At 42.7% G+C, this 24,108-nt stretch overlaps 2 protein-coding genes across 5 annotated transcripts in view; one reads left to right on the forward strand and one right to left on the reverse strand.

Annotated features, from left to right (window-relative positions):
• Positions 1–23,054, reverse strand: part of LOC125451045 (uncharacterized) — a 145,817-nt gene extending 122,763 nt beyond the window's left edge. The window contains exon 1 of the mRNA XM_048527729.2: positions 22,935–23,054. Coding sequence (XP_048383686.1) covers positions 22,935–22,985 — 51 coding nt within the window. The 5' untranslated portion in view covers positions 22,986–23,054. The remainder of the gene's footprint in view (positions 1–22,934) is intronic.
• A 187-nt stretch (positions 23,055–23,241) lies between these two features.
• The window catches only part of riok2 (RIO kinase 2 (yeast)), a 30,428-nt gene continuing 29,561 nt past the window's right edge, over positions 23,242–24,108 (forward strand). For all 4 annotated transcript variants that reach the window (XR_009445575.1, XM_059644734.1, XM_059644735.1 and 1 more), the window contains exon 1: positions 23,242–23,444. Coding sequence is in view for 3 of the 4 variants with exons in the window: in XM_059644734.1 (XP_059500717.1) it covers positions 23,379–23,444 (66 nt within the window). In the remaining variant the exon portion in view is untranslated. The remainder of the gene's footprint in view (positions 23,445–24,108) is intronic.

Consider the following 24,108-nt stretch of genomic DNA (forward strand, 5'->3'; position numbering starts at 1 on the left):
TTCTGACCTTCCTGGTTTATGGAAATGAGAGTAAGTTTGGAGTGAGGCTCAGGCCAAGATTTTCAGGCATGCATTTAAGGCACAGGCATTACTTTGCTGTAGTTTTGAATGCAAAACCAATTCTCAGTTTCTGAAATAACTGCACCGAGGCTGAATCCCATCACCACCTCACCCTTTGTTTACATGTGCACAGTATATCGGTTCTGACCAGCCAGCTCAGAGCCAGTCCCTAGAATGTGGAGGCTTTCTGAATCGTATGCTTATATCTGTCAGCCAGGACTCCCTGATCAGGGTTGTGAATCTGGACCAATCAAGGATTACATTGTCAATGAGATCCACCTGGCCCTTATTCCAATCACTGTAGCTTTCACTTCCAGAATAAGAAATGTATTTGCATTATCACAGACTTTTGAGCCAGCCTCAGATCTACCAAATTTCATGTCATGACAATAATTAGACTACTTATAGTTTCTGACTACCTCCATCAAACAAATTCAAAATTGATTGATTTGACAGATTATTAAAAAAAGTTTAAGAATGTTTATTTATAAAACAACTGTCAATACGAATAAGAGATCAGTATTAAAATGGTAATGCATCTGCACAATTAAGTAATTTGCTCGATACCTGGGACTTTGCTGCTGGCTGTAAATTTAAAGGCAACATGCAACTTTGCACACAAGAGTTGGGTGCTTCACTTAGTAGTTGCATTAGTAACAAACATAGCCTTACTAACAATGAGCGTCTTCCCTTCTTTAAAGAGGATTTGGCTGCTTCTACAATTGTCTCTTATCCAGATTTAAAAATATCTTTTCTCTTTTCATCATAAAATCAAAATTAGCAATAAACATATATTTTTGAATAAATCAAATCAATATGACTGTGCAAGTTAATTACAAACACATAGAATCTGCTACCAAGAGTTATGTGGCACAGTGATAATGACTGCAAGGTCCAGATTCAAGTCCCACCACAAATGTGATGGCCATGGAGGTGTGAGAATCAAACAGGTTAATTGCCATTTTTTAAATCTGCTACTGCTTCCGCGAGCCAGCAAGCAAACGACACATATAAAGAAGGTCATATTTTTATATGAAGGGTCTAGGCCCGAAACATCTGCTTTTGTGCTCCTAAGATGCTGCTTGGCCTGCTGTGTTCATCCAGCCCCACACTTTGTTATCTCATATTTTTACTTCCTACTCTGCTATCTAATTTAGAATGCTAGAATTTCAATAATGTGGAAACAGGCCCTTCGGCCTAACCAGTCCACACTGACCCTCAGAGCATCCCACCCAAATCCATCTCCCTATAAACCAGAACCCATCTAAGCTGCAGGCAATTTAACATGGCCAATCCACCTAACCTGCACATCTTTGGACTGTGGGAGGAAACCGGAGCACCCGGAGGAAACCCATGCAGTCACAGGGAGAATATGCAAACTCCACACAGACAGCCACCCATGGGTGGAATCAAACCCGGGTCCCTGGTGCTGTGAGGCAGAAGTGGTAACCACTGAGCCACAATGCCGCCCTTTAGGCAGCAGTTTACACGCTTCTGCTATAAGCTTCCATTTAAGGAGATTGGTCAGGTTGTAAAAGTTTCATAATCATTTCCACCCTATACCACTGACAAATCTGTCCCCAAAAACAAGTATTCACAACAAACATTTGTTAGGAAAGACTTTTGGCTTCATATTTTCAATCAATGACAACATATTGAGATCAATGGTTGTGCTACCATCTGTGCTCTTGTGATTGGCTTCTCACCCAACATCTAACCTAAACTTGCACTCCACAAAACCAAAGGCAGAGGAGAAAAAGTAAGCCATTCAGCCCATTGAGTCCAGTCCACCAAAGAGACCATGCCCTCAGGTCTCAGACTATCCCATCAAGGGAAACACCTTTTTCTGCATTAACCATGTCAAGTTTTGTAAAGATCTTGTATGTTCCCACAAGGTTGAGTGTCATTCTTCTAAATTCTAAGGAGTACAGACGCAATCTACTCAACCTCTCTTCATAAGACAGACATTCCAAACTTGGTATCAACTGAGTGAACTTTTTCTAGACCACATCCAATGCCAGTATATCTTTCCTTAGATAAGGAACCCAAAACTGTTCACAGTTTTTCAGATGTGGTCTGACTAGTGTCTTGACAGTTCTAGCAAAACGTCCCTACCTTTATACTCCATTTCTTTTGAACTTGGACTTCACTCTTACCTGGGGAACTTGGATGCCACTTTATGGTTCATGGATATTGACACCCAAATCCCTCTATTCTGTAGCTTCTGAAGTCTTTCTCCATTTAAGTAATAATCTTCCTGTCATTGCGAATCACCTCTCATTTCCCTACTTTACAGTCCATCCTTCAGGTTTTCCAAACTTATTTAACCTGTCTATACTCTTTTGCAGATTCTTTGTGTCATCGTCACCATGTGCCTGCCCACATCTTTTTGAATCATCCATAAACTTGACTACTGTACATTCGCTTTCCTTATCTAAGTTATAAACATATATTGTAAGTAATTGTGGCCCCAACAATGATCCTGGGCCATTCTACTATTTACAAGCTGCATCCTGAAAATAACCTTATTAAGTAGCCTAATGTGTTGTTCTTTATCAAATGCCTTCTAAAAATCCAAATGTATTACATCAATTGCTTCCTCTTTATTTCTCCTGCTTGCTATTTCCTCAAAGAATTTTAGTAAGATTGTCACGCATGACTTAGAACGTAGAACATAGAACAATACAGTGGAGAACAGGGCCTTCAGCCCTCGATGTTGTGCCGACCTGTGAACTAATCTAAGCCCATCCCCCTACACTATCCCATCATCATCCATATGCTTACCCAAGGACTGTTTAAATACCCCTAATGTGGCTGAGTTCACTACATTGGCAGGCAGGGCATTCCACGCCCTTACCACTCTCTGAGTAAAGAACCTGCCTCTGACATCTGTCCTAAATCTATCACCCCTCAATTTGTAGCCATGCCCCCTCGTACAAGCTGACATCATCATCCCTGGAAACAGATTCTCACTGTACACCCTATCTAATCCTCTAATCATCTTGTATGTCTCTATTAAATCCCCTCTTAGCCTCCTTCTCTCCAATGAGAACAGACCGAAGTCCCTCCGTCTTTCTTCATAAGACCTTCGCTCCAGACCAGGCAACATCCTGGTAAATCTCCTCTGCACCTTTTCCAATGCTTCCACATCCTTCCTGTAATGGGGCGACCAGAACTGCACGCAATATTCCAAATGAGGCCACACTAGCGTTTTGTACAGTTGCAGCATGACATCACGGCTCTGGAACTCAGTCCCTCTACCAATAAAACCTAACACACCGTAAGCCTTCTTAACAGCACTATCAACCTGGGTGGCAACTTTCAGGGATCTATGTACATGGACACCAAGATCCCTCTGCACATCCACACTACCAAGAATCTTTCCACTGACCCAGTATTCTGCCTTCCTGTTATTCTTCCCAAAGTGAATCACCTCACATTTATCTGCATTGAACTCCATTTGCCACCTTTCAGACAAATTCTGCAGTTTATCCAAGTCTCCCTGCAACCTGCAATAGTCTTTCACACACTGTCCACCACTCCACCGGCTTTAGTGTCATCTGCAAACTTACTAACCCATCCACCTATGCCTGCGTCCAAGTCATTTATAAAAATGACAAACAGCAGTGGTCCCAAAACAGATCCTTGAGGCACACAACTAGTAACCGGACTCCAGGCTGAATATTTTTCATCAACCACCACTTGTTGCCTTCTTACAGAAAGCCAGTCTCTAATCCAAACTGCTAAATCTCCCTCAATCCAACGCCTCCGTATTTTCTCCAATAGCCTACCATGTGGTACCTTATCAAAGGCTTTACTGAAGTCCATGTGCACCACGTCAACTGCCCTACCCTCATCCACATGCTTTGTCACCTTCTCAAAAAACTCAATGAGGTTTATGAGACACGACCTGCCCTTGACAAATCCATGTTGACCATCTCCAATCAAATTGTTGTTTGCTAGATGATTATAAATCCTATCTCTTATAATCCTTTCCAAAACTTTTCCTACAATAGATGTAAGGCTCACGGGTCTATAATTACCTGGGTCATCTCTACTGCCCTTCTTGAACAAGGGCACAACATTTGCAATCCTCCAGTCCTCTGGTACTAAACCTGTAAACAATGATGACTCAAAGATCAAGGCCAAAGGCTCCGCCACCTCCTCCCTAGCTTCCTAGAGAATCCTCGGAAAAATCCCATCCGGACCAGGGGATTTATCTACCTTCACACCTTCTAGAATTGACAACACCTCCTCCTTACTAACCTCAATCCTTTCAATTCTAGTAGCCCGTAACTCAGTCTTCTCCTCTACAATATTCTCCTTTTCTTGAGTGAAAACAGATGAGAGATATTCATTTAGCACCTCTCCGATCTCCACAGGGTCCACTCACAACTTCCCACTTCTGTCTTTGACTGGCCCTATTCCTACCCTAGTCATCCTTTTATTCCTCACATACATACAAAAAGCTTTACGGTTCTCCTTTATTCTACCTGTTAATGTCTGCTCATGTACCCTCCTTGCTCTTCTTAACTCTCTTTAAATCCTTCCTAGCTAATCTGTAACTCTCCGTCGCCTCATCTGAACAATCTCGTCTCATCATCACATAAGCCTCCCTCTTCCGCTTAACGTGAGATATAATTTCTTCAGTAAACCACGGTTCCCTTACCTTATCACTTCCTCCCTGCCTGACAGGGACATACCTATCAAGGACACATAATATCTGTTCCTTAAACCAGCTCCACATTTCGATTGTCCCCATCCCCTGCATTTTGTGACCCCATTCTATGCCTCTTAAGTCTTGCCTAATCGCATTATAATTGCCCTTCCCCCATCTATAACTCTTTTCCTGTGGCATGTTCCTATCCCTTTCCATCGCTAAATTAAACGTAACCGAAATACGGTCACTCTCTCCAAAGTGCTCACCTACCACTAAATCAAGCACCTGGCCTGGTTCATTACCAAGTACCAAATCCAGCGTGGCCTCCCCTCTTGTCGGCCCTTCGACATACTGTGTCGGAAACTGTCCTGCACACATTGGAGAAAAACAGATCCATCTGGCGTACTAGAGTTATCGCATTTCCAGTCAATGTTAGGGAAGTTAAAGTCTCCCATAATGACCACCCTGTTCCTTTCACTCCTGCCCAGAATCGTTTTGCCAATCCTCTCCTCCACATCCCTGGAATTTTGCGGAGGCCTACAAAAAACTCCCAGCAGTGTGACCTCTCCTCTCCTGTTTCTGATCTCAGCCCAAACCACCTCAGTAGAACGAGTCCTTGTCATAAGTTCTTTCAGCCACCGTTATACTGTCCTTGACTAACAAAGCCACACCTCCCCCTCTTTTACCACCTTGAATGAAAGATCTAAACCCTGGAACCTGCAACATCCGTTCCTGACCCTGCTCTAACCATGTCTCCGAATTGGCCACAACATCGAAGTCTCAGGTACCTATCCATGCTGCAAGCTCACTTACCTCACTCTGGATACTCCTGGCATTGAAGTAGACACACTTCAAACCAGCTTGCTGTCTGCCAGCACACTCCGGTGACAGTGAGATCCTGTCCATGTCCTCCCTACTCTCGTCCTCCTGTGTACTGGAACTACACCACAGTTTCCCATCCCCCTGCTGAGCTAGTTTAAATCCACCCGAATGGCACTAGCAAATTTCCCACCCAGGATATTAGTAACCATCTTGTTCAAGTGGAGACCGTCCTGTTTGTAGAGGTCCCACCTTCCCCAGAATGAGCCCCAATTGTCCATGTACCTGAAGCCCTCCTTCCTGCACCATCCCTGCAGCCACATGTTCAGCTGAAATTTCTCCCTGTTCTTTTCCTTGCTATCACGTGGCACAGGTAACAAACCAGAGATAACCACTCTGTTTGTTCTAGCTCTCAGCTTCCACCCTAGCTCCATGAAATCCTGCCTGACATCGCTATCCCTCTTTCTATCTATGTCGTTGGTATCTATATGGACTACGACTTGGGGCTGGTCACCCTCTCCCTTCAGGACCCCAAAGACATGATCCGAAACATCACGGACCCGGGAACCTGGGAGGCAACACACCAACCGTGAGTCTCTTTTGTTCCCAACACACCTTCAATCTGTCCCTCTAACTATTGAGTCCCCCATGAGTAACATTCTCTTTCTATCCCCACTTCCCTTCTGTGCAAGAGGGGCAGACTCTGTGCCAGAGACCTGCATCCCAGTGCGTGGCCCTGGTAAGTCGTCCCCCGAACAGTATCCAAAACGATGTACTTGTTTTTCAGGGGAACGACCACATGGGATCCCTGCACTGACTGCTTTTTCCCCCTTCTAACAGTTACCCAGCTTTCTTCATGCTTAGGAGTAACTACTCCCCTGTAACTCTTGTCTATCACAGACTCGGCCTCCGGAATGATCCGAAGTTCATCCAGCTCCCGCTCCAGTTCCCTAATGCAGTCTTGGAGGAGCAAGAGTTGGGTGCACTTCCTGCAGATATACTTGGATGGGACGCTAATGGCGTCCCTCATCTCAAACATCATGCAGGAGGAACATTCTTCTACCTGCACTGCCATCCCTGCTAGTCCCCTTATCAGAAAGTAAATTAAAAAATAAGAAGAGAAGCTTGCCTGATTTATCCCTGGTTATAAGGTTAGAGGAGGTGGATGGGTGGGAGGCTCTACAAGGATAGGGTCTCAGGTTTAGAAAACAATCACTTATATCGCTAAGGGGATTAAAAAAGTCCCTCCTCTCCCAGAAACCTCTGCTCTCTGAGGTGCTGCTGCTGAAAACAGAAATGGAGGGCTCCGATGTTTGAGATAAGCTTTTAAAGATTTAAAATGAAGGAACTGGTGTATTAATTAAATTAAAATTTAATTTCCCCTTCATGAAGCCATGCTCACTCTGCTTGAATTATTACATTTTTCTAAACACTCACTATTACATCCTTTATAATAGACACTAACATTTTAATGAGCTAACTGGCCTACAGATACTTGCTTTATGTCTCCTTTCCTTTCTAAATAAAGGTGCTACATTGGCAGTTTTCCAATAATCTGGAACTTTTCCCAAATTTGAGGATTTCTAAAATATTAATCCCAGTGTATCTACTGTCTCTGTAGCTACTTCCTTTAATATCCTAGGATCCATCCCATCAGGTCCAGATCATAGCAAAGTTAGTAATAATTCAAAATATTTGCCAACGTGATTTGTTACTCTGACCTTGTTAACAATTATTAAAACACAAATAATGCTTTATTTGTTCTTGATACAATTGATTGAAATAAGTTACAGTAAAAAAATTCATCATAATGCGATTAGGGCAAAAATTTCATTTTTTATGATACTTAAGATCTGTACACTCGATTTGGGAAGTTCTCAGGACAACATCCACTAAATACAGCATAGAAATAACTGTCCTGTATTTAATTTCATACCAGGAAGTGAGTACTTAATTTCATAATGCAGCACATTTAACTTGATCAGTGTCTGAAGGAACCGGTGTATCACCTGACTAGATAGGCTCAAACTGTTGTGTTGCACCCTACAAGTTTCAAGGGCTAGCAAAAGAAACTGCATGCCAACAGAATCATAAATCATAAATGTAATGAAGACTAATATCTTCATTGGTATTTTGCTAACTATAAATATACAACGTAATAAATTTTGCAAGTTTGCTTATTGAATTTGACTTTTGATATCTACATTTACAGTCATTTACAAATTTGGATTACGCTTACTGATTGCTGTTCCTACTATTGCCATGCATTTTTATTTCTATCTCATTCTGTCCCTCACCGTTCTGCTCATGTTTCTATTTACTTGTTTCTCTCTCTCATTTTTTGTCTCATGTCATACTTTCTAATTTCTTAAACCTCATTTGCCTTGTAACTGCCTTTTTTACATTCATTATTTTTGTATATTTTTCAATCTTTTTTATAATTACTAAGTAGCTTTTCCTTCTCATAAACTGCATCTCTGTTCTAGGTAGCACTATTTACCATTGTTTGCTGCAGAGCCTGCAGAACACTGTGCTTACAGCAGTGTCACTTTGCATTTGCTTCTTTGTACAGCTGTGAACTGGCTTATTGTTTAACGGCAGAACATGTGCAGCAGTACGAATGCTGAATATCCTAGTTAAAATTAACTTGTTTACCTTGCAAGTAAATCAAATTTTTTTGCAAAGTCAGACCTGTACAGGGAAAATGAGACCCCTTTTATAATGCTTATCATATACTTTGTTTCAAAAGGCAATAAGTTGCATTTATATAGTGCCTTCAAGTCCTCAAGATCTCCCAACAACACCATACTTATAAGAGTGCCTGCAATGTGGAAAACATCCCAAAGTGCTTCACAGGGGTGTTATCAAACAAAATTTGTCATCAATTCACATAAGGAGATATTGCTACAGAACAGATTTTAAGGAGAGTCTTAGAAGGAGGAAAGAAAGGGAGAGAGGTGAAAAGATTTAGGGGGCAAATTTCTTATAAAACTTGGAAAGTGAAAGAATGGCAGTCTATGATGGAATGATTAAAATCAGGGATCTAATCAATCTAACTTTGAGATGTCTGCCCAATCGGGCCTTTTGCTGATCCCTGGTCTTAAAGGTTGGGATTGGTTAGATATCTTAGTAAGTAGCTGGGGTAATAAAAATTACTGGGGCACATAGGGTGACTGCAGGGATTTGAAAACAGGGTTGAGAAGTTTAAAATCAAGGCATTTTTAATGAAGTGCCAATGTGGGACAGCAAGAACAGGATGATGGCTGAAGAAAAATTTGTGCAATATTCTAATAAAGGAAACAGCATTTTGGATGAGCTAAAGTCGGTGGAAGGTGACAGACTGTCGGCCAGCCAACAGCATGTTGGAATCGAGAGACATGTCCAGAAGTCACAAAGGTATGGATCAGTGTTTCAGCAGCAAAAGACTGCACCAGAGGTGGTATCAAGTCCTGCGGTCAACATGTTCTGGAAGTAAAAATGGGTGTTATTAGCAACGGCGTGTTTAACAGTCAGAATCTCATCTCTGGGTGAAATGACATCAAGGTTGCAAATTGTCTGGTTCAGGCATAAACAATTGCCAAAGAGAGGGATGGAGTTTGTGGGCAAGAAACAGAATTAAGGATGAGGTCAAAGACAATGCCTTTGGTCTTCCCATCATTCAATTAAAGAAACTCATTAGGTTCAAGGGAGGTATTGTGTTTTCTGTGTCACCAACAACAGCACAGAGAAGATAAACAAAAGGAAACCAAAAATGGACCCTTGGAGGACACCAGAGACAGTGGATTATGACCACAAAGAGAAGCAACTTCAGGAGACTCCCTGCCTCTGACTGGGTATACAAGCAAGGAAACAGACAACTGCAGTCTTACTCAACTACACATCAGAGAAATTTTGGAGGAGACTGTGTCGTCAACTGTGCTATAGAGATCAAGGAGGGATAGTTTACCATGCGTATAGTTGCACGGAATGGCGATAGAAATTTTGGTAAGAATTGTTATGATAAATTAGCAAGGCATAATCATGGTTTGGAGGGATTTGAACATGAAGGTCTGGAATAAAACAGCATGGATTTGCAAGATGACAAGCATATTTTAAGACATGTATTCTTAAGGTCTTTCACAGTGATTAAATATTTGGTAGCCAATACTGCAATGTAGGAAAATATAATTGCCAGTGTATATGGGGTACATTCCCCCAAATAATAAAGTGATGGTGCTTTTCTGGACATTAATAGAACTTTTCTGTTCTTCACTGAAAAATATCACCTCCAACATAACAACAATAGCGAAGAGTTTTACCACTGAATCTGTTATTCTGCATCTCTTATTAAAATTGGGAATATCAACAACTGTAAAAGAACTGAAAAATATCACTTAGCTTCCACTGTAAGTAGTATTGAGGTTTCTTTAAAACATAGAATCTTAAGTTTTCTAATAATCTTAACATCATGATTTTTATTAGGTTTTGAGGCAAAATGTAGAAAATCCACTTGTTGCTGTCTGGTTTCTTCTGTCAGAGGAAGCTCCAATACTATGTTCATATCTCCCCCTACTGACATAAAACATTTACTACTGCAAACTACCTTTATTACCTCTGCCAAATAAATAAAACATCAAAACAGTACAACAATTTAAAACTTAATTTGAGAGATGAAATCTGGGAAATGACGTCATTCAACTTGTAATTTTATCAACAGGCTGATAATAATCTTTCAAATCAGCCATTAAACCAGGGATCCATCCGCACTTCCAGGTACACACAAACAATTTCATGACTGAAAAAAAGAGATAACAAGGTGTAGAACTGGATGAACACAGCAGGCCAAACAGCATCTTAAGAGCAGGAAAGCAGGAAAGATGCTGCTTGGCGTGCTATGTTCATCTTGTTATCTCGGATTCTCCAGCATCTGCAGTTCCTATTATCTCATGACTGAAGAAAAGCAAATTGAGCTCTCTCTCCTGTCCCAGCAAATTTTATCCCTCAGCTAACATCAACAAACCACAGATTCTTTTGGCTAGTACTGCTACGTCATTGTTCCATGTATTGTCACATTACCTGTAGCACAACAAACATTTTCTTGGATTTTGCACTGGAAATTAGACAGCCAAAAGGCTTAGACACCCACAGGTATCCATGTGAACTGTGCAACAAGTGCATATCTGCAACTGCAGAAGAGATCATGTTTAGCTTTGCACAAGCCTAGAAGTAAGTTAAAACTTAATTTGGTAATTTTATTTTACAGCAAGCAAACCTTTTTATTAAGCAGCACCTATGGGACTAGGGATGTGCTGGTTGGTCAAACAGTCCAGATAATCAAGAGGTATGTAATAAACCTTGAACAAGCAAAGCTTTGAGACATCAACATTGCTCAAAAAAATCAATGAAAAACACCAGTACACCTCCTGAAATCAATGTAAAAGCAAACAGTAAGTAACAGAAATGCAATGCAGGGGCAAAACACACTGTCATACTTTAGTTACATCTTAAATGCTAGGGCATTGTGGTGGATGGTGGGGTAGTGAGACATAGGTTTTGCTGGTTTATCAAGAATGCTGGTTGATAAACTGCTGGTTAAAACAAAATTTGCTATACTTTCTCTTCCCACATCCAAGTCATTAATACAGACTGGAATTAGTTGGGACCCAGGAACTGCATCCTGTGGCACCCAACTAGTTGTATATTGTCAACCTGAAAAAGACCCATTTATTTTGGCTAAGGTAACATGGTGTAGGGCTGGATGAACACAGCCGGCCAAGCAGCATCAGAGGAGCAGGAAAGTTGACGTTTCTGGTTTAGACCCTTCTTCAGACCCAAAACGTCAGCTTTCCTGCTCCTCTGATCCTGCTTGGCCTGCTGTGTTCATCCAGCTCTACACCTTGTTATCTCAGATTCTCCAGCATCGGAAGTTCCTGCTATCTCTGTAATCATTATTTTGGCTCTCTGCTTTCTATTGGTTAGCTAATCTTCTATCCAAGTGAATAAATTACCTCTAATCCATATGATCTCATCTTGTACATTAACCTTATATGCAATGCCTTATCAAATGCCTTCTAGAAGTCCAGATACAGGTGGTTCTCCTATAACATGATAGCAGTGTTGTTGTGTGATCTTGTGCTAAAGAAAATTAAGCTATACAAAATCCATATAGAAAATTGCATCATAGGAAAATTGCTATACCTGCACAGCAGAAATTTCGCATCATCCAAACAGCGTCCACTATTCATCAATCATCTTACAGCCAATTCACACTAACAAAACACGTGTTATAACAGAACTACCTGTGTATTGTATCTATAGGATCGCTATTATCCACATTGCTAGTTATAACCATGTTATAAATCAAGTCGTGAGTTATAAATCAAGCAATTTAGGTAAACATGATTAATACTTCATAAACCCATACTGACCCTGATGGGTTGCATTTTGCCTATCCAAATGCCCTGTTACTTCCTCAGAAATGAGTTCTAACAATTTCCCAATGATACACATTAATCTAACTGGTCTGTTGTTTTCAACTTCATGCCTCCCTTCCTTAATGAGTAAGAGTGTTATATTAGCATTTTTTCCTATCCACTGGAACCTTTCCTGCATCCAGGGAGTTTTGGAATATTATAACCAATGGATCCGCTATCTCTGCTGCCACTTCTTTTAAGACATAATATATTAACCAATCAACTTGCTGATTTACACTGGTCTGGGTCACGCTACATCTTGATTTTAAATTCTCCTTATTGTTTCAAATCACTCCACATCCTCGCCCACTCCCTATGCCTCTAATCTGTCAAAGTCTTAAAACCTATGAAATATCTGCATTCTTCTAATTTTGAACTCATAAGCAACCCCAATTTTAATTTCTCTGCCAGTGGCAGTCACACCATCACATGCCAAGGTCCTTCATTTTGAAATTTTCTTCCAAATTCTCTCTATCTATCTTTTTTCTTTATGATCCACCTCAAAACCAACTCTTCGACTAAGGAATTGGTCATCTGCCCTCAATATCTTCAAATGTGTTTTGGTTTATTCTGTAAACAAATTTTTGTTCAAAACTCTCATGATCACACTGTTACTTGGGAACAATGGCAAAACGATCAGTGTGACTGCAATTTCTGGTACCAACATGTTCAGCTAAATGCAGAAATCCAGAAACTGTTCGGTGATTCTGTTCCTCCACAAGGCAGGCTGTTAAATCCCTCACTCTTGGAAATTTATTAGCAATCACTGATTTCACATGAATTTTTGCTTCTTATACAATTAGTATAAGTACTGTAAAAAGTATTGTGAGAAAAAATCTTGTGGCATAATGATAGCGTCCAGCCAGAAAGACATAGTTCAAGTCCTACATGCTTCAGAGCTGTAGCATTACATGTTTGAACATTTTGATCTAAAATACCTAAAAATTGTTGCAAAGATTATGCTTTGTTCAAAGAGGGCTTGAAAAAGAGTATTAAATCATTGTTACTCAAAAACAACCTATCTGGTTCTAAAGAATTCATTTATATTATATAATGTTACATTTCTCCACTATATGCAGAAAATTAGCATTTTTAACTTTAAAAAATGTTTTTATAGAATCATACAGCATGGAAACAGACCCTTCAGTTGACCGAGTTTCCCAAACTAAACTAGCTCCACTTGCCTGTGTTTAGCCCATATGCCTCTAAACCATTCCCATTCATGTACCTGTCCAAATGTCTTTTAAATGTTTTCACTGTACCTGCATCTACCTTCCTCTGGCAATTCATTCCACAAACAAACCGTCTCTGTGAAAATGGTGTCCCTCAGGTCCCTTTTAAATCTCTCTCCTCTCACCTTAAAATAATGTCCTCTGGTTTTAAGCTCCCCAACCCTAGGTCTACAGACCTTATCTGTGCCTCTCATGAATTTATAAACTTCTTTCAGGTCATCCCTCGACTTCCTACCTGCAGTGAAAAAGTTCCAGTTTATGCAGCTTCTCCTTATAATTCAAACCCTCCAGTCACAGTAATATCCTAATCCATGCCATGGAGGTCAACAGGACATTAAGGTAAGTTGTGAATGCAGTCGTTTCACCAGTAACCACAAAATTTTGGCTATTTTGTTTTAATTCTACACTAGTATTTTTTCTTTTCTTCAATTAAAAATCCCAATAAATGATCGCTTCATAAATTAATCATAATCCATTATGTTCAAAATGACTAACTTGCACAATCTTCCAATGCATTTCCGGCCGTCAACTTGTATTTTAGTAAACAAATAAGATCTGTAACATTGATGTCTTAAATAACATGAGGTTCAAAAACAATATTATTCTGTAGTCAAAACAGGTTAAATAAAAAAAGTATCACAATGGTTTCCTCTATATGTACAGAGGTCACTGAAAATTCATTATGGGACTTTAATTTTTAAATAAGCACTGCAACCCATAAATATAGACAGCAATGTTTGAACAGTATAAACATGGACATATTAAGCAGTGATTTGGAATATCATAAGATATTCTTACACTTATTCGATTTTCAATCATCTCAATTTACTCTATTAGTGATTTATACGTGGCCACAATATTGACAAAGAGTTCAGAGAGATGGGGGCAGCAATGTTGTGAGAAGCCCACCATCTCCAGGAGAACATTCTAACTTGAACATATATAACTGCTCCATTATTAAATCTGGATAAAAATCAAGAAATTCCAAAACATCATAATGGAAGCTGCTAATGCAGAAGCTCATCATTATGGGCAAGATAGCCAGTAAATTTGACTCAACCAGCATCCCCCACGGCTAACGAACAAATATTTTTTTTTAAAAAAGTTTATATTTAATTTCAGAGTATTGCTAACTAAATAGTCAATAAATGATTAAAGCTAAAAGCATCCAAGCACAGAAGATGAGGCAGGGTAGGCCGAATATTGAAAATTGGTACAGCACTGTTACAACTAGCATCATAACAATCCCATCAGAACTTAAATCACTTATGGGATGGGGACATCATTAGCTGAGTCAGCATTTATTGCCCGTAACTTGTTGCTACAAGAAGGTGGTGGTGATCTGTCTTCTGGAACTGCTGCAGTCCATGCACTGTAGGTATATCCAAAATGCCATTAAGAAGGGAATTCCAAGATTTTGACCCAGTGACAGTGAAGCAACAGTGATATATTTCCAAGTCAGAATGATGAGTGGTTTTCATGGAAACTTGCAGTTGGTGCTGTTCCCATGTGTCAGTTGCCCTTATCCTGCTAGAAGGAAATGGCTATTGTTTTGTAAGTGCTGTCTAAGGATCATTTCTGCAGTGCCTCTTGTAGGTGGTGCACTTTGCATTTATGAGTTCAATGGTGGTTGGGAGTGAACGTTTCCAGATGTGGTGCCAATCAAGCAGGCTGCTTTGTCCTGGATGGTGTCAAGTTGTTGGAGCTGCACACATCCAGGCAAGAGGAGATTATTCCATCATACTGCTGACTTTTGCCTTTTTGACAGTAGACAGGCTTTGGAGAGTCAGGAGGTGAGCTACTCACTGCAGTATTCCTTAGCTCTGACCTGCTCTGGTAGCCATTGCATTTATATGGTGAATCCAAGTGAGTTTCTGGTCAATGGTAACGGTCAGGAAGTTGATTGTGGGGTTTCAGCGATGGTAAAACCATTGAATATCAAGGGATAGTGGTTAGCTTTCACTGATTAGAGATGGACATTGTTTGCAGTTGTGTAGACCAAATGTTATGTGCCCCATTTCAGCTCAAGCCTGGATACTGCGCAAGTCTGGTTGCATTTGAACAGGATCTAAGGAGTCATGATGTTGCTAAACATCAGGGAATATCTCTCTTCTAACCATATGATGGAAAGAAGGTCACTAATAAAGCAGGTGAGAAATTCCTGCAGAGATGTCTTGGAGCTAAGATGACTGACCTGCAACAGCCACAACTACAACCAACTTCCAATGTGTCAGCTAAGATTCCAACCTTCGGCGGGCATTCCCCCGATTATTACTACTCCAGTTTGTTAGGAATCCTTGATATCCCTCGCTGTATTGACTTCCTTGATGTCAAATGCAACCATGACATCAAGAGATGTTATTCCTACCTCACCTCTGGAATTCTTTCATCCATGTTTGAACCAAGGCTGAAATGAGGTCAGGAGCTGAGTGGCCTTGGTGTAACCCAAACTGAGAATGTGTGAGCAAGTTATTGCCGAGTAGCTGCTGCTTGATAGCACTGTTAATGATACGTTCCATCATTTTACTAATGATCAAGAGTAGGCTGATGAGGCAGTAATTAGATTTGGGTTTTGATTGTCCTACTTTGTATGCACAGAACACCTCTGGACAATTTTCCACATTGTCGGGTATATGGCAGTGTTGGAGTTGTACTGGATCAGCTTGGCTTGGATGCAGCCAGTTCTGGAGCACAAGCCTTCAGTACTGTTAGTGACTACTGCCAAGGTCCAGAGCCTTTGCAATTTTCAATGCCTCTAACTGTTTCTTGATGTCCCATGGAGTGAATCAAATTGGCTGAAGACTGGTATCTATGATGAACAGCATCATCCACTTGGCACTTTTGACTGAAGATTTTTGTGAATGCTTTGGCTTTATCTTTTGCACTTATATGCTGGTATCTATCACTGAGGATAGGATTTGTTTTTTATTCACTCATGGGACATGGGTGTCACAGGCTGGCCAATTTTATTTTTAAATTGCCTGTCCCTGATTGCTCTCGAGAAGATGGTGGTGAACTGCAGTCCACATGATTTCACCTCCTCCTCCATTGAGCTGTTGACTGTCCATCCCCATTGACAACTGGATGTGGCAGGACTGCACAGCTTAAATCTGATCTGTTGGTAATGGAATTGTTTAGCTCTGTCTATCACTTATTTTATAAAAACATATTTTCATTGTGTGTTAAAATTATTATATTTTGTTTATTAATTTGCTGTTTGTGCTGTTTGTCACACAAGTAGTCCTGTTGCAGCTACACCAGTTTGACACTTGATTTTTTTAAGTTTGCCTGTTGTTTACAGCTTGTTGCTAATGCTGTGTGAGTGATAATGGGAACTGCAGATGCTGGAGAATCCAAGATAACAAAGTGTGAGGCTGGATGAACACAGCAGGCCCAGCAGCATCTCAGGAGCACAAAAGCTGATGTTTCAGGCCGAGACCCTTCATCAGAGAGCTGCTTGGCACGCATATTGTTCTGCTTTGTAGCTTCACCAATTGAAGCCTTTACCGCAATTCCATACAATATCCATGTAAAAGTGAATGTTCCCATAACTGCTCTTCAATGAATAATAAAACACGACAACCACCCTGCAGTCCTCTCACCCTATGTTTCCCTGGATTCATTTTAGAGATTGAGGCCAAGCTACTTTGGGAACTTAATCTAAAGCTGATTCACTGGGACTGCACAGCCAATTATTGCGAGGATATATGACATGAAATAAGAAACAAAGCAGACATTTCGGCTTATCAAGGTGAAACCACAATTCAATAAGATAATAAGTGAACTGTTTGAGTTTCAAATTCCACAATTATGTCTACTCTGATAACCTTTGATTCTCCTGCCTAACAAGAATCTGTATACCTTCGTCTTAAAAAATATTTAATCATGCCACATTCATGTTCTGAGGCCAGGTACTAGATTTTCCAAGACGTAGATTGTCACTCCAGCCCTTTTCTTTAAACAGAAGAAGGGAGCACGACATTTCTTTCACATATAAGGTGAGTGTGACATTAGGGTAAAGGGATGGTAGGATGCCAGATTAGGGTAGGGGAGCTAGGAAGTCAGGTAAGTGGTACACCAGGTACATGGGGTGTCAGCTGGTATGGGGTAGGGTAGCAGATAGAGAGGGGTAGTCTGCCAAGGTGTGAGGTGTCAAGGCAGGGGGCAGATACATGTTTATGGTAATTTGGAGTGGACTGGAAATGTTGAGTCTGGAGGGGGTAGGGATGGTGAGTGTAGACAGGGGTGTTTGGATCAGATGCTGCCGGTCAAATCAGGTCTGTCATGGGGAGGGAGACAGCAGCATGGTGGGTCAGACCCAGCAAAGGGATCAGATCCAATGGGGGTGGAAGGGCAATCATGTCTGCTAGTGGCAGCAAAGAGAGGAAAGAAATGAGATCGGGTCCAACAGAAGGGGTGCCAAGACTCGGCTGGTCTGGTCAGGATGGGACAGGTCCAATGGTGAGGGTGTATTGGATCTGGTGACAGTGTCAGGATGGAATTGGGTGCTCCAGTGGATGAAGTGGAGAGATAGATGTCGGGTGCTGGGACACAGGGTGTTAGCTAGCAGGGTGGATGGTATTGGATCCTGGGGATTTGGTAGGGGAGCTAGCTTCCCAGAAGGGTCTTGCGTCCCATCGTCTGGGGCAGCAGCATCAGGTGCTGGGGACATTAGGTCAGGGTCTTGCTGAATGTAAAGTGTAAATGTAGCTGGGGCCATTTTACTTAATTTCATCCGAAGTCTCCAACTTTTATGGAAACTTCTGGATTGTTCCAGGCATAGTAAAATTTCCTGCAGGAAAATTTAGTTCAGTCAAATCCTTCTGAGTGCACTGATGGTGATTCCGTAGCGCCCCCATGTGCAACTTCAACCAATGAAAGTCAGGGCAGTAGAAAATATACCCCAGAGTTTCAAAATCGTATATCACAAAATAGAAGATATTGACCACACCAAACAAGTCAGGCAGCATCTCCAGAGATAACAGAGGTAAAAACCTTACCATTACAGGCTGACTAATTTTTGGATCTTTTTTGAGGAAGTCTCAAGCAGAGTGGACAGAGGGAAACCAGTAGGTATGTTGCATTTTGACTTCCAGAAGGCTTTCAACAAGGTACCTCACAATAGGTTCAGTCGCAAGATAGGAGCCCATAGTGTTGGAAGCAGTATATTGCTGTGGATAGAGAACTGGCTAATGGACAGGAAACAATGAACGGGGATAGGGGGTTCTTTTGCAGTTGGCAACCTTTAATCAGTGGGGCTCCAGACGGATCAATGCTGGGACTGCAACAGTTTACAACATGTATTAATCACTTGGAGGAAGGGAGCTAATGCGCTATAGCCAAATTCACAAATGAAACAAAAATAGATGGAAAGGCAAGTTGCAAAGTAGATACAAACAGTTTGCAGAGAGATATTGATAGGTTATGTAAGTCGACAAAATGTTGACAAATGGAGTATAATGTGAGAAAATGTGAGAATTTGGAAGGGAAAACAAAATAACAGTATTATATAAACGAAGAAAAACTGCAGAAAGCTGCAACACAAAGGGACGTGAGGAGTACTTGTGCATGAAACACAGAAAGCTAGCGCACAGGAAAGTTAATGAAATGTTAGCCCTAATTTCGAAGAGGTTGGAAAGTATAAGTAGGAAAGTCTTACTGCAACTATAGAAAGTGTTTGTGTAGACCATATCAGGAATACTGTGAACAGATTTGGATCCTTTATTTAAGGAAACATCTCATTTCATTGCAGAAGGTTCACTGGGATGATCCCTAGTATGGAGGGATTATTTTATGAACAAGGGCTAAACAAGTTGACACTCTATTCATTGTTGGTTAGGAGAATGAGAGGTGATCTCATTGAAACACACAGGATTCTTAAGGGGCTTGACAACGTAAATACTGAGAGGATCTTTGCCCTTGTGGGAGAATCTAGGGCCAGAGGCTTAATCTCAGAATAAAGGAGTACCAATTTAAAACTGAAATAAGGAAGATTTTTTTTCCTCAGAGGGTTGGGAGCCTTTGAAACTCCTTGTTACACAGAGCTGTGGGGTCAGAGTCCTCGTGTATATTTGAGGTTGGGTCAGATAGATTCTCAATCAGTAGGGAACCAAGAGCTTTGGGGAAACATGGATATGAGGAATGTTGGATCCGCCATGATTCTACTGAATGATGCAGCAGATACAAGGGGTTGAATGAGCTACACCTGTTCCTAATTCTTAGAGCCTAACCAACGTTTTCAGAGATGCACAGCTTTGGAACAAGTGGGAATTGATTCAAGGCCTCCTGACTCACATGTAGGGACAATACCACCACTTTCTTGATTTCTTGATTGATTTGGGATTGAACTCAACACACATGCTTTTGACTATTCTGTTTAATATTTATGGATAACAAAAAGCAATCAATTTTAGATTGAAAATTTACTATTCATCCAGATGAGTGTTATTGGAGCAGCTAAGATTTAATGAATGGCAGAGGAGGCTTCAGGGGCCAAATGGCCTATATGTGTTCTGTTTTGTATGGTCTATGGGTTTATTAAATGTGAACGCCTTAACTTTTGATACAGGATTATTTCTTTAAAGGGGCAGGACTACTTTTGTTTGTTGTTGAATATACCAAAACAATTCACTTTCACCTCATTATTTAAACAGACATCCACGGACAGATATTGACGTTTTTTCTGAATTCTGTTACCGAGGTGCCAATCTTCATCCTCACTCCACTGCTTCTCTCCACAGATGCTGCCAGTATCTATCCTTAATAAGGGGATCCCAATGTGGTCTTAGCAAGGCCCCAGGCACACCTTCCAGGTGAAGCAGCAATCCATCTGTACTTAACTCAATCTAGTCTACACTATTCACTGCTCACAACATGGTCTCCTCTATATAGAGGTGAGGCCCTTCTTCAGAAATGGGGGAGGGGAAGGGGCTCTGAAGTAAATAGAGAGCAGGAGGCGATGATAGAAGGTGGCTAGAGGAGCAGATAGGTGAAGAGAAGATGGACAGGTCAAGAAGGCAGGGATGAAGCCAGTAAAGGTGAGTGTAGATAGGGATAATGGGAACTGCAGATGCTGAAGGATCCAAGATAACAAAGTGTGGAGCTGGATGAACACAGCAGGCCAAACAGCATCTCAGGAGCACAAAAGTTGACGTGTCGGGCCTAGACCCTTCGTCAGAGAGGGGGATGGGGAGAGGAAACTGGAATAAATAGGGAGAGAGGGGGAGGTGGACCGAAGATGGAGAGAAAACAAGATAGGAAGGGAGGAGAGTATAGGTGGGGAGGTAGGGAGGGGATAGATCAATCCAGGGAAGATGGGCAGGTCAAGGAGGCGGGAAGAGGTGGTAGGTAGGAAATGGAGGTACGGCTTGAGGTGGGAGGAAGGGATGGGTGAGAGGAAGAACAGGTCAGGGAAGCAGAGACAGGCTGGGCTGATTTTGGGATGCAGTCGGGGGAGGGGACGAGCTGAGCTTGTTTTGTGATGTAGTAGGGCAAGGGGAGATTTAGAAGCTTGTGAAGTCCACATTGATACCATTGGGCTGCAGGGTTCCCAAGCGGAATATGAGTTGCTGTTCCTGCAACCTTCGGGTGGCATCATTGTGGCACTGCAGGAGGCCCATGATGGACATGTCGTCTGAGTAATGGGAGGGGGAATTAAAATGGTTCGCGACTGGGAGGTGCAGTTGTTTGTTGCGAACCGAGCAGAGGTGTTCTGCAAAGTGGTCCCCAAGCCTCCGCTTGGTTTCCCCAATGTAGAGGAAGCCACACCGGCTGCAATGGATACAATATACCACAATGGCAGATGTGCAGGTGAACATCTGCTTGATATCGAAGGTCATCTTGGGGCCTGGGATGGGGGTGAGGGAGGAGGTGTGGGGGCAAGCGTAGCACTTCCTCGGTTGCAGGGGAAAGTGCCGGGCGTGGTGGGGTTGGAGGGGAGTGTGGAGCGGACAAGGGAGTCGCGGAGAGAGTGGTCTCTCCGGAAGAGAGACAAGGGTGGGGATGGAAAAATGGCTGGGGTGGTGGGGTCGGATTGTAGATGGCGGAAGTGTCGGAGGATGACACATTGTATCCGGACGTTGGTGGGGTGGTATGTGAGAACGAGGGGGATCCTCTGGGGGCAGTTGTGGTGGGGGCAGGGTGTGAGGGATGTGTTGTGGGAAATGTGGGAGACGCGGTCATGGGCGTTCTCGACCACTGCAGGGGGAAAGTTGCAGTCCTGGAAGAACGAGGACATCTGGGATGTGCGGGAGTGGAATGCCTCAACCTGGCAGCAGATGTGGCAGAGGCGGAGGAATTGGGAATAGGGGATGGAATGTTTGCAGAAGGGTGGGTGGGAGGAGGTGTATTCTAGGTAGCTGTGGGACTCAGTGTGCTTGAAATGGACATCAGTTTCTAGCTGGTTACCTGAGATGGAGACTGAGAGGTCCAGGAAGGTGAGGGATGTGTTGGAGATGGCCCAGGTGAACTTGAGGTTGGGGTGGAAGGTGTTGGTAAAGTGGATGAACTGTTCGAGCTCCTCTGGGGAGCAAAAGGCAGCGCCGATACAGTCGTCAATGCAACGGAGGAAGAGGTGGGGTTTGGGGCCTGTGTAGATGCGGAAGAGGGACTGTTCCACGTAACCTACAAAGAGGCAGGCATAGCTTGGGCCCATGCGGGTACCCATGGCCACCCCCTTTGACTGTAGGAAGTGGGAGGAATCGAAAGAGAAGTTGTTGAGGGTGAGGACGAGTTCAGCTAGGCGGATGAGGGTATCGCTGGAGGGGGAAGGTCGGGCCTGCGGGACAGGAAGAAGCGGAGGGCCTTGAGGCCAACTGCATGAGGAATACAGGTGTATAGGGACTGGACGTCCATGGTGAAAATGAGGTATTGGGGGCCAGGGCATTGGAAGTCGTGGAGGAGGTGGAGGGAGTGGGTGGTGTCACGGACGTAGGTAGGGAGTTCCTGGACCAAAGGGGAGAAAATGGAGTCCAGATAGGTGGAGATGAGTTTGGTGGGGCAGGAACAGGCTGAGACAATGGGTCAACCAGGGCAAGCAGGTTTGTGGATTTTGGGAAGGAGATAGAAATGGGCTTGGTGGGGGTTGCGGGGTTGGGGAACGATGAGGTTGGAGGATGTGGGTGGGAGGTCCCCTGAGGTGATGAGGTCATGGATGGTGTTGGAGATGATGATGGTTTGGTGCTCGGGGGTGGGGTCATGATCAAGGGAGTTGGGATGGGGGTTCGTCAGTGCGGTGGGAGGAGCAGATAGGTGGGAGAAAAGCTAGACAGCTCAAGGGTTTCACAGGTGTTTCTGCCACCCGTCTGGGCACTCCTGGGCTTGAGGTTCCCACCAATCTGTGACGAATTTTCGGGGCGGCTTTGAACCATTCCCTCTGCAAGCCATTAGCACCCTCAAAGAAAGTAATACCCCTGTCCACTGACTAGCGGGAATTGCAAGCCCAACACAGCCCAAACTGGAGGAGAAGCATCCCCATGAAAATGCCAACCGTTTCGATCGTCTGCGGCAGGTGTTGAGGAAGGCCAAGCGGAATGCAGCGTGCGAAAGCCCGAGCATCCCACCCACTGGCTCCAGCAAATACCGCCTTGCCCCACCTGTGGCAGGACTGAGTGGTTCCAGCACTGAACTTTCACAACAGCCGAGTGAAGGAAAGTCATCTTCACTGCCCAGGGACTGCCTAATAAAAACGGACACCAGTGGACACGTACGCACCGGGATCTTGGGCGGCAGCTCTCGGCCCCGACTGTTCCTGAGAGATGACATGATTCCGAGCTATAACCAGAATAACTCCAATGATCAGCGTTCCGAATCCGCGAACCCAACCGTCTCCAGGCCCTGGCAGCACAAAACACAAATCTAACACTGCGATACGCATCCATAGGACCAGTACTCCAATGTTAATCTCGTTGTTTCAAATCATAATATTAAATTCATATATTATGGAGGTCTTCAGAGACTGTGTTTGTTATTTCGAACTGAATAGTGAATTTTACTAAGTATCTTTGAGGACCTGGTAGAGAGTGCGCATGCACAGCCGGGTGAGATCCAGCTGTTGGGAAGGCCCTGTGTTTTCTGTCTGTCCGTACTCTGTTATAAAGGGATTGAGGTTGCAATTTTCTCTTCCTTTCTGTCTTCCACCTCACGCCGGTCTCAGCGATGGGGAAGCTGAACGTAGTGTTGCTGAGGTACCTACAGAAAGATGATTTCAGAGTGCTGGTTGGGGTAAGTTGCCGGTCCGGGCCTGTCGGAACTCGGTTTGTGCTCGATTAAAGTTCACATGTAATTCAGAGGGGCTGCGTGATTTACCATAAGGAGGTATCTCTATATCAGATCCTTCTGTTTTATAAACTGGCTGCGATGTGCTCCCTCATCAGCATAATTTCGACTTTAAAAAATGGAGTTTAATGGAATTGCTGAATAATAAATCGCTTGCCCTATCTGTTAGTTCAATGTCCGCTGCTTTTCTCGGAGCGGAGGAAGCGAACACGTTCTTGATACGTTTTATGCCACAGGCAGTCATTTAAGATATAACACAGTGGCTTTTTTCTGGCGAATATTTTCACATTAATCATTTTTAGTACTTAATGTCTCAGTAAATATCGAACTCTCAGAAAACGTTGGAAATATTCCAAATATATGGAAAAAGAAAAAGTGACGTTAACAACTTTTGTCGGATCTGGAAACAGTTAAGAGCTGAAACATTTTCAGCAAGTTGTTGTTGAAGCAGAGGAAGGAAAGAAGAGGGAAGAGCAGAAAGCAGTTGATACTTGACTATGGTAATAATTAGCTCACCGAACAAAAGCAGCTTATCAATAGATTTAATTGCATTAAGGTTGGATCTGACAGAAGAGAGTTACAAATTAAAGGGCATGAAAGTGGTTGTGAG

The sequence above is a fragment of the Stegostoma tigrinum genome, chromosome 3 (genome assembly GCF_030684315.1).
Source record: "Stegostoma tigrinum isolate sSteTig4 chromosome 3, sSteTig4.hap1, whole genome shotgun sequence".
Taxonomy (NCBI): Eukaryota; Metazoa; Chordata; class Chondrichthyes; order Orectolobiformes; family Stegostomatidae; genus Stegostoma; species Stegostoma tigrinum.